Here is a 14,576-nt window from a genome sequence, read left to right on the forward strand (position 1 = left end):
TCTAGTAGAACGTCTGGAAACCCGTGAAAATGAAGCTTTGATCTGTTGAGAGACCAGATCTTGAGAAAGAACATCTCACGCAGAGGTAAAACTTTTGGAAGCAGAGAGAGAAGACCGAAGGGCCAAAGCCTGCCTGGGAGGAGTGCCCACAGTGAACAGAGAGGAGAAGAAGAGCCAAGAAAGAAATGGAAGAATCTGAGGGAGCTGGAAAAGGACCTGGTAACATGGCTCAAAGAGAGTTGAGTTCAGAAAGGAAAACCATCAAGGGAAGAGGAGAGGACTAAGTAAAAGCCATTCTGTGTATCTACTAGGATGTCACTGGGGACTTTTTAAAGTGTGGTTTCAGACAAAATGGAGGCTTTGGAAAGGAGAGACAGTGAATACAAATGATGCATTCAAGAAATTTAACAACGAAGAGGAGAAAAGAAACGGAGAAAGAGAAGACAGAGGATTGCATGAAGGGCTTGGGGTTTGTTGTTTGCATGTGTTATTTTTTTTCCAAAGTGGGAGAAACATAAGGATGTTTGAAGGCAGACAAGAAAGAACGAAGGAAAGGGGTAGATACTAGACACAGGAGTTCAAAACAAAACAAAACCCTAACAAGGTCCTAAAGGTGTTGGGATCAAAGGCATAGGATTCATCTTAGAAAAAGAAGAAAAGAAATCCGTCTTCTGAGGCATGAGGGAGGGATTAGTAAAAAAGCATTTCAGCGTGGAGAACATGCTATCTTGTACAATCATGAAGATCCAAAGACATAACATACACAGGGCCAGTACAGAGTACGTAGTAAGTAGTCAATAAACATTAGCTATTATTGTTACCGGGTTTACACAGCAGGTGTCCTAGCCTGTCATTTGATTCAATCCTCAAGCTTAACCTGTGATGTTATATTGTCTCCCCCAGTGTTTAAATGCAGAAGCTGAAGTGCAGACAAACTAAGACATGTTCAAGGTCCCGCACGTTCAGTAAAAGTTGTGGGATTTGTGTCTAATTCCACCAGTTGGGAATTAGAGTTGGGAGGATGACGCATCATAAGCCAGAAATGGGTCTCTTCCCTCCGTCCTCCCCTTTTTCATTTGCCACCAGTTGTCCCACACCGAGATGCTCCACGTCTCCCTCTCAGGGCTGCGGAAGACCCCTCTGCCTTTTGCACGGAGCAACTATTTTACCCACCCACCGTCCCCTCCCGGTGTCGAAGAATCGCACGCTGCTTCTTACTTTGTGTCCCATCTCTTAATGAGATTTACTGACTGTTGGCTTTCTCATTCATTCATTCGTTCATCCATTCATTCATTCCTTTCCGTTTATTCAACACCCACTAGCTGTCTCGTCCTCAGGCCACCGGGTAACGAGGAGTGGGACAGAATCCAACCCCACCCTCAGCCCCAGTGTTCTAGGAGGGGCGGCAGACATTTATGTGGGACTTACACGACACTTACTCTCTTCCAGCCACTGTTTGTCACTTGATCCTTGTATCAAGCCCATATTACTATTTCCTTTCTCAGATGAAGAAAAGTCACAGACAGATTCATAAATTGCCCAACAGCATATAAATAGTAAGAGAGACAGAACTAGGATTTACAACCTAGGTCCGTGGTTCCTGAATCCCTGATCTTAACCACTATAAGATGCTGTGTCTCTAACTTCGTATGTACATGTATTTTAAAAATACGTATAAAATAGGAGCACCTGAGTGGCTCAGTTGGTTGAACATCTGACTTCGGCTCACATCATGATGTCACGGCTCAAGGGTTTGAGCCCCACATCGGGCTGGCTGCTGTCAGCACAGAGCCCGCCTCAGATCTTCTGTCCCCCCTCTCTCTCTGCCCCTTTCCCACTTGCACTCGCTCTCTCAAAAATAAATACATCTTTTTAAAAAATGTATAATATAAAAATACAGCTTTCCCCAGAAAACATTTTTAATATATATTTATGTTTGGATGGAGATGAGTGCTAAACAGAAAAGTGAAGGTCAGTAAAAGGACAAGCCTTGCTGAGGATGAGGCTGGTTATCATTCTAGATAAGGAGGGGTCAGAGAAAACATCACCTATTGATAAGCTGACATCGGAGCAAAAATTGGACTGAATTTCTTTCAATACTCTATTTTCCTCCAACCGTCTGTCCCTCTAATCCCATCTGATGCCCTTTCCTGATTTTCTTTCAGTTGGCTCAGGGTATAAAGCAATACAGAACTATGAGATACAGCAGACGCAGGGATTATCGTCACCTCCTTGCCCGATAACTGGTCCTTTTTTTTTTTTTCTTTTCTTAACAGGAAGTAAGAAAATTCTTTGGTTCCATGCTCTTACCCTCCCCCCACCCACCCCAACACACACACCATTTTTACCAGTGCTATTCCAAGGTATCTCCCAACTATGGACTCCAGAAGGTTAGAATTTCTTCCAGATACATTCACTTGGGTTTTTCCACCATGAACTTCATTTCATTAATTTTCTGCCCATAATTCTGAATTCTCTGGAGTCCTTTACATTATTTCTCTTTCCTTGCTGCTGTTCACGGCCCTTCCCCATTTAGGAACGTTTGCCCTTTGCGGGCACATTAATTAAGGTATTAAGTGAGATCAGTTATAAGCCAGTATCCTTAGCATTCACTAGATGCCTTCCCTCTGAATCTGTTGATTTGCCTCGATCGTTACCCTTTGTTTGTTTTTCAGCCTGTGTCCTATCAGGGATACCCATTCAAAATAAATTCATTTTGCTAGTTTATATTTTTTTAGAGGCACTGTATAAAATGGTTCACTGACCTCCAAATATATGTCAGCCACAGCGGTCTTTTCATCCACCAAATTCACATTGCTACCCAAAGCTATTCATCAAGTTTGTCAGAGTATTTGGGTCTTTAATTAAACGCTGTTGGGTATTGTACATATTTCCATTAGCTCTTTCTGATTTAGTCTATTATTTTTCTAATTGACATCAGTTCTGAGTCACATGTTCTTGAATCTCAGGTGGCCCATTTTGTAGCTTTGGTTTATTTAGGTTTTCTTGCTTCTGTAAATAACCTGAGAGTTTAGTAAATACGCCCTGGAGTATTTGCCATTGGGACCTGCTGATTTGCATATGCTCTTGCTTTTCAAATAATCTGCTGATTTTTTTGTTCCTCTGCCAAACTCATTTTCGTTTCTGGCCCTTTAGCCCTAAAAGATATGAGTTTTTTTGTCTCAGCAAAGTAGAGAAATCCCTATCACAGTATCAAGAAGTGTACTAGGGTCCCTAACTAAGACCAAAAAATCATGAGTCAGGGTCTGAGTAACTCGGATAACTGATGGCTGAATAGTTCTTGAATATAACGGCTTGCAGCGAACTATCCTTTCAACCTCACTAAGACCCTCTCTAAACACACTTGTGAGGTAGCTGGCTAGGGGCGGAGTCAATGGCTAAAGAATAGAAGCAACACACCTACGGGAATGAATCCATTATCTTGGCCTCGTTGGTTAATACTCCAATGGCAAGTTCTTCCGTGGAGGTCTTGTAGTCCAGGCCTATCCCTGCTGACCTTTCTGCCCAAACGCTTCCAGGTACAGAAGGATCTCCATATTATAGATGCAGAAACCCAACCCCCATTACCCCTTCACTTCTCCATCCCATCACTAACTGGGAGTCACTTGGCTTCTATACCTTGTCTAGGATCCCCCCGATTCTTTTCTTCTTTCCCACATTCCGAGAGAGAGGAGCAGAATGGGCAGGCTAGCTGGCAAGTCCGGATTTATTTTACTTTAAAGTATTTGCCTAGGGACTCCTGGGTGGCTTAGTCGGTTAAGCGTCCATCTCTTGATTTTGGCTCAGGTCATGATCTCACAGTTTGTGGGTTTGAGTCCCGCGTCAGGCTTTCTGCTGACAGTGTAGAGTCTGCTTGGGATTCTCTCTCTCCCTCTCACTCTGTCCTTTCCTCCCTCCCTCAAACACACACACACACACACACACACACACACACACACACACACACACTCTTTCTCTCTCTCTCTCTCTCTCTCTCTCTCTCGCTAAATAAATAAACAAACAAATAAACTTTAAAAAAGAAAACAAAATATTTACCTAGTGTCTTAGAAACCTTTGATCTGGGTCCATATTGGTTTCTGTGTTTTGGTTTTTGTTTTTTTTTTTTTTTTGAGAGCGAGACAGAGCATGAGCAGGGGAGGGGCAGAGGTGGGGGGTGGGGAGGTGGAGGGGGGAGGAGACACAGAATCCAAAACAGGCTCCAGGCTCTGAGCTGTCAGCACAGAGCCCAACATGGGGCTTGAAATTGCAAACTATGAGATCATGACCTGAGCCAAAGTCAGATGTTAACCGACTGAGCCATCCAGGGACCCTGGATTTTTTTTTTTTTTTAATTTTTATTGTTTATCTTATTTTTGAGAGAGGGAGAGAGAGAGAGTGAGCGACCAGGGGAGGTGCAGAGAGAGAGGGAGACACAGACCTGAAACAGGCTCCAGGCTCTGAGCTGTCAGCACAGAGCCCACTGTGGGGCTCGAACTCACGGACTGTGAGACCATAACCTGAGCCAAAATCGGACGTTTAACCGACTGAGCCACCCAGGCACCCTGCATTGTATTTTTTACAGTGTGGATAAAAGAAACTTCTTGAAGCCAAGGACTATACCTCTGTAACTTTCTCTGTTACACAGTTGTCCCCCCTATCCACAAGAATACGTTCTAAAACCCTGCCATAGATGCCTGAATCCACAGATAGCACTACCCTATATATACTATCTTTTTCCTGTACGTAATACCCATGGCAAAGTTTAATTGTAAGTTAGGCACAGTAAGAAATAAACCACGATAACTAATAAAATAGAACAATTGTAACAGTACACTGTAATAAAAGTTATGTGAATGTGGTCTCTCTCTCAGAATAGCTTGTACTGTAACTCATTCTTCTTGATGCTGGGAGATGATGAAATGCCTACGTGATGAGATGAAACGAGGTGAATGACACAGGCATTGTGACCCAGCGTCAGGCTGCTGTTGACAATATATCAAGAGGAGAGTCATGTGCTTTCGGACCGTGGTCGACCGCGGGTAACTACTACCGCAGAAAAGCGAAACCGTGGATAAGGGGGCACGACTGTATTAACTTTTAAGATGTCATGAGAGCTTCCTAAGTGTTAGGGATAATAATACTAGATTTTCCTTTGAAGAAATCCTTTGCATTATTTATTGAAAAGTTGATAATTACTTAAAACTGAAAAAGCCAGGGGGCCTCCGAATTATTTTTATTCTGCCTATGTCAGCAGCTGTTTCCCAGATTGCTGATCTGGGAAGTATAAATAATATACAGTATAAGGGCCTTGTGCTAATTGGTAAACAGTATGTAGCTTTGAGGCCACCAAAGTACAGAATGCTGTCTTCTTTTATCAACCTATGATATTTGATAAATTATTTTTTCAAATTGAAAAAACTCTCTAAAGTGATATTCAGCACAGCATAACTCTCCTTAACCTGGATTCACCTTTTGATAATCAAAAGAGCATTTACAGGAGCATGAGACAAACACAATTATGAAAGTAAAATGAAGGACCTAAATAAAAAATCACAGAACAAGAGGGTAATTCTATTCACTCTTTCATATTTCATTATTTGATAACATCAGAAGATGAATCCATCAGAATTGCTTTGGCAAGTGCAAACAGAAATGCACTTGATCAATATTTATTAAAACCTTCAAAATGGGAGAAGGAGTTGAGCAGACTTCTTAATGGACTGAATAATTATTCATACAAATGGGGTTTGACCGAAGGCAGTGCCAGACCAAAGAGACACAGTTTTAATTGTACTGAATTTAAAATGCTGATCTTCCTCCAGCCCTGCTGTAGAAAACTTAATTTAAAAAATTATCTGATGGAGCAGAGAGTGACATACGAATCCTTAAGTTGTAGAGGAGGAAATTTCAGCCACGGATATTATAAATTCAGAAGGTGTTCGAAGGTGGGGAGCAAAATTTCTAGCTGAGGGAACAAGAAGAAATTTTCTTCTCATCTCAGCGACTGTAACCGAGCTTGGGAGAGAGTCATCGCGTCAAGTGACGGGCCGCAGAGGAATTCCTTTGTTTTGAATGGTTGTATTTTCTGGAGAGAAATAAAGCACAGCTCTGGCGGCCGCTATCAAGAATATCGGGATAGGTTCCTGAAAGGAAGGGACACGGCCAACTTTAGCTTTTAACATCTCCTCTGGAGAGACACCCCCCCCGTGCTACTGAAGCGTGGTGGTTATGAGAACCGGGCCGATAGGAAACTGCCGTTTACACGTAGCGCTGTTGGTGAAGGCAGGGATGTGTGTGCCGCTTTATATGAAGAAAATGTAGGTAGATGACCGATCAACGAAGCCGGTGCAAGCCTTAGCACAGCAGACTCTCAGGGTCTCACTGCCTCCTGAATGATTTTCTACTGCCACCAGCTGAGGGAATTTCTACACTGTCTTTTCTAAAGACCATACTTCTCCCGGGATGTCCTGATCAGAACAAAACCCTGCGCACAATCCGATGTAAGAAATGTCAACACACACACACACACACACACACACACACACACACACAAAACTGTCCCTATCGCACGTAAATCTAATTCTGCCACTAACTCCCCAAAAATTATTTAGCTTTTCTCTACCTGAGTTTTCCCATTCCTGAGATGGAAGTAACTTCGCCCATTTCAAATTAGAATTTTCAATCGTGTCTGTAATAAACTCTAAGCTCCTTTGAAGGGGAAGACAAATGAGAGCAATTACATTATATTTTTGAATAAACTAATTTATTCTTCTGACACACAGGATTACCATCCATTTTATTATTGGTCTGGAAAGTACACCTCGGAGCTAAGTTTACGCTTGTTCGGGATGTTTCCGAATCAGTCACTGCTGCGTCTCGCCTGCTTCAAACCTTAATATTCAAGAAGTCAGCTTCAGTGCCTAATTCTCTTGTTGACATCAACACTATCATTATCTTTGGAAGGACTAGAGGAGAAAGTCTTCACAATGAAATTACGTAATTATCCCTCTTCCTCCAGGAAGTAACGAGTCAGAAGGGCAGCCAACTTTTGGAAAGAACGGTCACCTTGGCCATTTCCTGCTCGGGGGCGGGGGGGGGGGGGGCGCAAAAAGCGAGAAATAGGGAGGTGACAAAGTGAAAAAGCCAAAACTCGTTTCTGTTAACTCTTGAATGCCGACTTGACAATATGACTTCATTATTTGTGTTAGAGCTCTGAATTCCCAGATCAAACCCACTGTTATTCAAATATATCTACATCGCCTGGGTGGCTCAGTCAGTCGAGTATCCAACTCTTCATGTTGGCTCAGGTTATGATCTCACAAACCGTGAGATCGAGTCCTGCGTCCAGCACCGCACTGACAGCACAGAGCCTGCTCGGGGATTCTCTCTTCTCTCTGCCCCTCCCCCGCTCATGTTGTGTCTCTCTCCCTCTCTCTCTCTCTTTTCCTTCTTTCTCTCGCCCTCAAAACAAATAAACTTTAAAAAAAAAAAAACAGCTACAGAGTTTGTAAATGAATTTTGAGTTGCTACAGTACTGGCTTGTCCCGTTACAACGGAAGGCAGAGGCGTTGAGTTAGTGTGTGAATTTTATTTAGCTCATCTGACTTAAATCGTGACTAAAATTTGCTATACAGGTATTCTTTGCAGTTAGTGCTTTTTTACAGTTTCCAATATTTCCACGTTATGGTGGCTTTGCAGTGCGAACGGGGTTCAGAGTCCTTGATCTTGAGGCCACAGATGAATCAGTGATGCTCCCTGTAGCTCAGTGTGCTCATCTGGGCGATGTGGATGATTGCACCTCCTACTGCAAAGGGTTGAATACGCCAGTGCACCTAAAAGCTAGACATTAATGTGACCTCGGTCCGGACAGATTCTAACACCCGGCATGAGACATAGCTGGGTATCCCTGACAAATGCAGTTTTCCTTCAGGGGTTTAGGACTCTGAACCCCACCCCATAAAGAGAAGCAGATGGCAGAGGTCTCCCGGGGACTGTGGCAGCCCCCAATCAGCACCTTCTTTCCACCCCCACCCCCAGGCTTTGGGGACCGACCACCTGCGGTTGCTGTGTGGGAATGACAGGTTGTATTGGGGCTTTCTTTCCTCAGTTTACACAGAAGAGAGCTGAGACTGTTTGCAAGATCTTTCAGAGAGGCAGTGGTATCTTTTACGATGAGTATGGCAGAGTGGGAGGTAGAACCCCCAGGGTTGAGAGACTAGAATGCTCCTTCTTGTTTATAGAAATTTCTGAAGAGCTCTTTTTTTTTTTAATTTTTTTTAATGATTATTTATTTTTGAGAGAGAGAGAGAGAGAGAGTGTGAGCAAGGGAGGGGCAGAGAGACAGGGAGACACAGAATCCGAAGCAGGCTCCAGGCTCTGAGCCGTCAGCACAGAGCCCGACACGGGGCTCGAACCCATGAACTGTGAGATCATGACCTGAGCCGAAGTCAGAGGCTTAGCCGACTGAGCCACCCAGGTACCCCCTGAAGAGCTCAGAATAAGAAAAGTATTCACACTCAAAATATACAAAAATATCAGTACAGTTTGCTTATACATATGTTCAGACCTATGTACATTAAAAACCAATAAATAGGTGAAAAATGGTTTCACTTCATGAATATTAAAAGCATATGAGGAAGTAGGTGCTGCCATGGGTTGTTGGTAGGAAGCTAACTGATGCAGATTTTTTGTAGAAAGCAGTTTGGCAGCATTGCTGGAGTCCGGAACAGTATACTTACCTTTGACTAAATCTGCTCTGGAAATCCGTCCTCAGGAAAGAAAGTTTTTTTGGTGGTTTTTTGTTTTTTTTTTTTTTTTTGCTTTTAACGTTTATACGTTTATTCCTTTTTAAGAGACAGAGCACAAGTGGGGGTGGGGCAGAGAGAATCCGAAGCAGGCTCCGGGCTCAGCTGTCAGCACAGAGCCCAACGCGGGACTTGACCCCACAAGTCCTGAGATCATGACCTGAGCCGAAGTTGGACGCTTAACCGACTGAGCCACCTGCCCTAGGAAAGAAAGTTTTTAAAATTAGAAACAAAGTGTCCAATAGGCTGTCAACCCAAATATTTCAACTGTAATAGAGAAACTGGTAGAGCATTACTTACATATGGAAAACAAAAACGTGACGAAAATGTGCAAACGGGGTATGTCTTTATAGTAGAATTATAGAAGTACTCTTTTAACTGCTTAATCTTCGTATTTAGTCTGTATAGTCTATACGACATGTATATTTCCCAGTCAGCGAAAGATGAAATTGACTTCATTTTAAAACTTTAAGAAGGGGGCGCCTGGGTGGCTCAGTCGGTTGAGCGTCCGACTTCGGCTCAGGTCATGATCTCGCGGTCCGTGAGTTCGAGCCCCGCGTCGGGCTCTGTGCTGACCGCTCAGAGCCTGGAGCCTGTTTCAGATTCTGTGTCTCCCTCTCTCTGACCCTCCCCCGTTCATGCTCTGTCTCTTTCTGTCTCAATAATAAATAAATGTTAAAAAAAAATTTTTTTTAAATAAAACTTTAAGAAGATCTGCCCAACTTACCAACATGCCCTTCCTATCCTTACTTGTATAAATATTTGCCCACGGAATCAATGAGGAGAAAGAGTTGCAGTTCAATGCCATTAAAATAAGAAGAAAAAAAAAACACAAGCACAGCCCATTGAAAAAGGGAACATGAGGAAGATACGAGGAAATAATCTGCCTGCACCAGAACAAAGCATGAATGTTGTCCTATTCTGGACTCGGTCCAGGAGACCAGCCTACGTGACATCACCCCACCGCTTTCCTGTCCCTCCACCCGCCTCCCTCTCCACTCAGGCCACTTTGGGAAATGCCGCCCGAAGGTGCACAGCAAAGAGAGAGAGAAACCAACCACGGGAGGAAACCACCTCCTCATAGAATGTTCCATCCATCGGGGTGACATGCAACTCCAGTTTCCAGAATAAGATATTTGGGCCACGTCTAGCAACTGGCCCCCGAATGTTATGGGCTATGAAGAGACTTGCCGTACAAGTCATGAGCCAGAAAATGCCTAAATCAGATGTGTGTTCACTGATCCCATCCTGGCAGCGAAGTGCATATCTACTAGAACCGTGATGCCCAGAAGCCATGGCTGCTATTGTAATGCTTGATGATAAAGATCAAGCTTTCATTTTCCTGGGGCCTCAATAAGTGCTGGTGAATTATTTATCCCAGTTGGGTTACATGATTTGCTTTCAGCATGTCGGTGTTCATCATGGAAGCCCATTCTAATTGTAAAGTTTGGGGCATTTTCCTGTTTTCTCCTTGGGGCACCTTGTAGCACCCTTTCTCTATCTCCAATTGCAACTGTTGCTATGCTGATTTAATGTAGCCTTTGCTACTGGGTGCTGTTCTGCGAGATGAATGAATTTCATTCCATCTTTAAATATTTATGTTTCTTTATGATCTAATATATCACCGTGGTTATGGGTAATTTTTTTTTTTTCCCCTAACTACAGAAAAAACACCATCAGTTACCTGTCGATTTTGTTTAATAACTCAGCTTTGCAATTCTGGGGCCCAGTTCATCGGAGGCTCTCGAGGACTCTTTTAGTCTTTGAGTCCACTTCAGAACGTCATTCTGGGATTTATAAAGGTCTTCACTGCACAGAGGATATTGAAACATTAAGGACTCAAGTGGCACGCCCTTTATCACTTATCCCGCTGAAGGATCCAGGACTAGAAATCCAGGCATCTTTGGTTGCTTCCTCCCAGCATGGAACAGTGGTCTCTGTAGAAAACCGGCCAGTATCTCTGGAAACAAATTTCATCAGATGTTTCAAAAGAAATCCAATTTCATCTGGTTAGACGGGCTCAAGGTTACCTAAGATAAGCGATGAAAATATCAACGTCATAATACAGAGAAAGCCAGTTCCTTTGGTTTAATCTCAGTGAAAAGCATCACCATCCCTGATGTTTTTAGGTCCTTGGCTCAAGGAGATGGGCGGCAGTGGTTCTGTAACTCTTTGCACACCAGAGAGACTCCGGCTCAAAGTCCTTTGGGAATCACAATGGCTGGGGTGGGTCCTAAAGAATCTGCACTTTTCATAAGCTCCCAAGCACTTTCTAGTTGGAGAACCACCAGTTAAGAACTGCAACCACCAAATCTCTTCTGGCTTTGAAAGAAGCCTGAGCCCCAAATGCTCTCTCGTCCCATTCGGTAAGTCTAGATTCAAACATGTTTTCTTGAGCATGTTTTAAAATGCCTCCTCAGGTAGGTCCCTAAATGGACAGCTCTCTCCCTCATCTGTGCATCTAAGGGAACCCGAATTCGGTGATACAGGGCTTCCTTTGTCAAAACAGGGGCTCATGTCAGGGAGGAAGCCATGGTATGCCAAGGGACATGCAGAGCCATGGGAAAAATGTGATGTGTCTTCCTACAGCGTCAAGCTTCTCTTTAAAATAGTATTTTTAGGGGCGCCTGGGTGGCTCAGTCGGTTAAGCATCCGACTTCGGCTCAGGTCATGATTTTGCGGTCCGTGGGTTCGAGCCCCGCGTCGGGCTCTGTGCTGATGCCTCAGAGCCTGGAGCCTGTTTCGGATTCTGTGTCTCCCTCTCTCTGACCCTCCCCCGTTCATGCTCTGTCTCAAAAATAAATAAACGTTAAAAAAAAAAAATTAAAATAGTATTTTTAAGTTACAACAGATGCGTTGTGGAGTAGGGGTGGTTCACACGGGTTTTGTGCTGAACATGAAACTTCTGAAAAGTTCCTGACTGTATCTGATATTGGGCTCCCAGAAGTCTGCAGGTTAGAGTTAATTTGACTCTCCTATTAGAAGCACCTCTGTCTACATTCAAGGTTACCTTTGACCAGTGATTTCCAACTGTGTGGTTCCAGGAGGTTAAAGTGAACCATCATTTACAGAAAATTAGCCCCAAGAGAGGGCTAACCCTCTACACAAGGATGTTGAACCGTTTGCTGCCTGGAGTACTCGTAAACCTGCCAATATAAGACGAGCACTTACCCGCCACTATTTAGGAAATATTCACAAAAGGGTATTCTTTTTTTTTTTTTTTTAAGAGTGTGTTAATTAGAAAAGGAGGTTTAGCAGAGCAGGAAAAGGAGCTAGCCACGTGAAAGGACACCCTTACCGACCACATTCCCATTGGAACAAAAATGCATAAAATATTCTTGAAATTATGAGCTTCTAGAATGTATTCCTCACTATAAGGATGGCTTACTTCTCCCAGAGGATGTTCTTTCTATCAAGATGTTCTTGGTGAACAAGAGGCAAACTCAAAGCTCAAATCCAATAACCCTGGTAGATCTGTAAGATCCCTTCATCTCTGGAATTGCCTTGGGCCTTCTGCCGTGGTCTGTCCCTCCATTGAGGCAAAGCTGCCTTTCCTGTCAGAAAGAAGGAAGTAAACTGCCTGGGAAGGCTCCTCTGTCCTTTGCCTAACCAGCTGTGATAGCATTGCTTGGCTCAGAGCCTGCGCTCAGCTTTACCTCCTGGGTAATTGGTAGTAGCCGTGCAAGTCCGAGCCTCAGTATAGACCCGGTGAGGAACAATATGGTGGTGTAACAATGTTGGTGTTGAGAAGAGCAAATGGCTGCCTTCCCCTTTCCTGACTCCCACCTCCCCCATCCTGCTTCTGCATTACTGGAGACTCGCAGTGATGCACGTTTCTCTTACAGGAGCTGCTCTTCTCTCCTCCACCCAGGCTAATGGCCTTGCAGCCAAATGGATCTCAAGTCCCCAACTTTTTGCTAGAATTATAACCAATTCCCTCCCAGACCATTCTGTGTACTGTTGTCACATGTATCTTCCAGAAGCACAACTTGGATGGTGCTTCTGCTCCCAACAGAACCTTGAGAGCTGAGGGAGGGAGGTCCTTTATTGAACTGAGTAGGTCTGTGGTTCTTTATTAATTTAACTAGCCTGATCATCAAATAGTCTGTCTTCTGGCTTCAACTGCCTTTTCCCAAAACTCTGGTTTTTAGCTGCCATCCCCAGGCTGACCAGAGTCCTCTTCCCAAGAGGAATCTTTGCTTCTGCTCTTCTCTTTTCCCTTAGTCTAGAATTTCTTTCCTGGAAGCCCTGCCTGACAATATTCTACCCCATCCGAAGTCTTCCTTGAATCTTCACCTTCCCCTCCACATGGTGGGCTTTCTCCTTCCTCCGCTATAAATTCATAACATTTATACTTCCCTCCTGTCAATTGGAACATTGTTCTTGTCTTTTTCTGTGAACAAGGAGCGTTGGACTGAGAGTCAGAAACAGGTGCATATCCTGCCACAGTCCCTCTCTTCTCTGTGACATTAGACAAGTCCTGTCACTTTGCCATGTTTCAGTTTCCTTTTTGGAAAAAAGGGAGTTATGGCCCCCTAGGTGTAGTGAAGGATAAATGACACATTACGTGGAAATTCACTTTGCCAACAGAAACACAATCATGGTCTCTCTACTTCTCATTATCTTTCCAACTCATCTCTGAGCTGTTTGAGGAAAGAGGCTATGTCTTGCTCATCATTATATACTTCTATTACTCTCATGACTTTATTAATACATTATTATTATCTCTGATAATAATAGCTAATATTTATGGAGCATGTATGTTTGTTGGACACCATTCCAAGTGCTTTATATGGATGAATTCATTCTTCTGATAACTCTAAAAGGTATTATTGTCCCACCTTATGGAGGAGAAAAGCATACACTGCACAGAACCTCCAGTGAGTGAGTGAATGGATGAGGGATTGAATGAGACAAAAATGGTTTTTGCAATGCCTGCCGGCTGATTATTTCTCTTCCTCTTGGTTCCGCCCCTACTTCTTTTTCTTTGGATCTTCCCAGGTAAATGTAACATTAGGGGAAATCTCGAGTGAACGGAGACCCTGAAAGATGTGAGGTCTCCCCGAGTCTTCATTTGGACATGGTCTCGAGAAGAAAGCTCCAGTGAGGTCTAAGAGGACAGAGAATGTGCTTGTCTTGTTCCCCATTGTATTCATAGAGCCTAGAACAACAATGCCTAGTGATCAATAAATGTTTATTGAATAAGGTATTTACAAGCAGCATATTCATTACCACTAAAGCCACATAAGTGGCTGACAGTGGAGATGGTGAACAGTATTCCGTCTTGTTTTCTCAGGCAGTATTACGAGATGTTATACAACACAGCCGACGAGCTCCTGAACCTGGTGGTGGACCAGGGCGTGAAGTACACAGAGCTGGAGTACATCCATGCCCTGACCTTGCTGCACCGCAGTCAGACTGGGGTGGGAGACCAGACCACCCAGAACATGAGGCTGCAGCGGCTCAAGGAGATCATTTGTGAGCAGGCTGCCATCAAGCAAGCCACCAAGGATAAGAAAATAACTACGGTTTAATTGGGTGCACTTCTGGGGGAGGGGTGGGGGTGGGGAGGGGCGGTCATTTTTGTTTACTCAGTCACGAGTAACTGCTTCTTTCAGTAGATTTTTACTCTCCTGACCTCGTTGGTTTACAATTCAGCAAAATAAGTCTATGTGTGTTACTTTCTGTCTCTATTACCAAGATCAAATCAGTGGCTTCTCCAAGCCGGCTGTAGTTTTCAACAAATTCTCCTAACCAAAACAAGACCTCTCC

The 14,576-nt window shown here is 43.7% G+C and overlaps 1 protein-coding gene across 1 annotated transcript in view; it reads left to right on the forward strand.

Moving 5' to 3' along the window:
* The window catches only part of EXOC4 (exocyst complex component 4), a 750,505-nt gene extending 736,155 nt beyond the window's left edge, over positions 1-14,350 (forward strand). The window contains exon 18 of the mRNA XM_042925097.1: positions 14,101-14,350. Within this exon, the coding sequence (XP_042781031.1) occupies positions 14,101-14,338 (238 nt within the window). The 3' untranslated portion in view covers positions 14,339-14,350. The remainder of the gene's footprint in view (positions 1-14,100) is intronic.
* The last annotated feature ends 226 nt before the right edge of the window (positions 14,351-14,576 follow it).

This window comes from Panthera leo, chromosome A2, assembly GCF_018350215.1.
Source record: "Panthera leo isolate Ple1 chromosome A2, P.leo_Ple1_pat1.1, whole genome shotgun sequence".
Lineage (NCBI taxonomy): Eukaryota > Metazoa > Chordata > Mammalia > Carnivora > Felidae > Panthera > Panthera leo.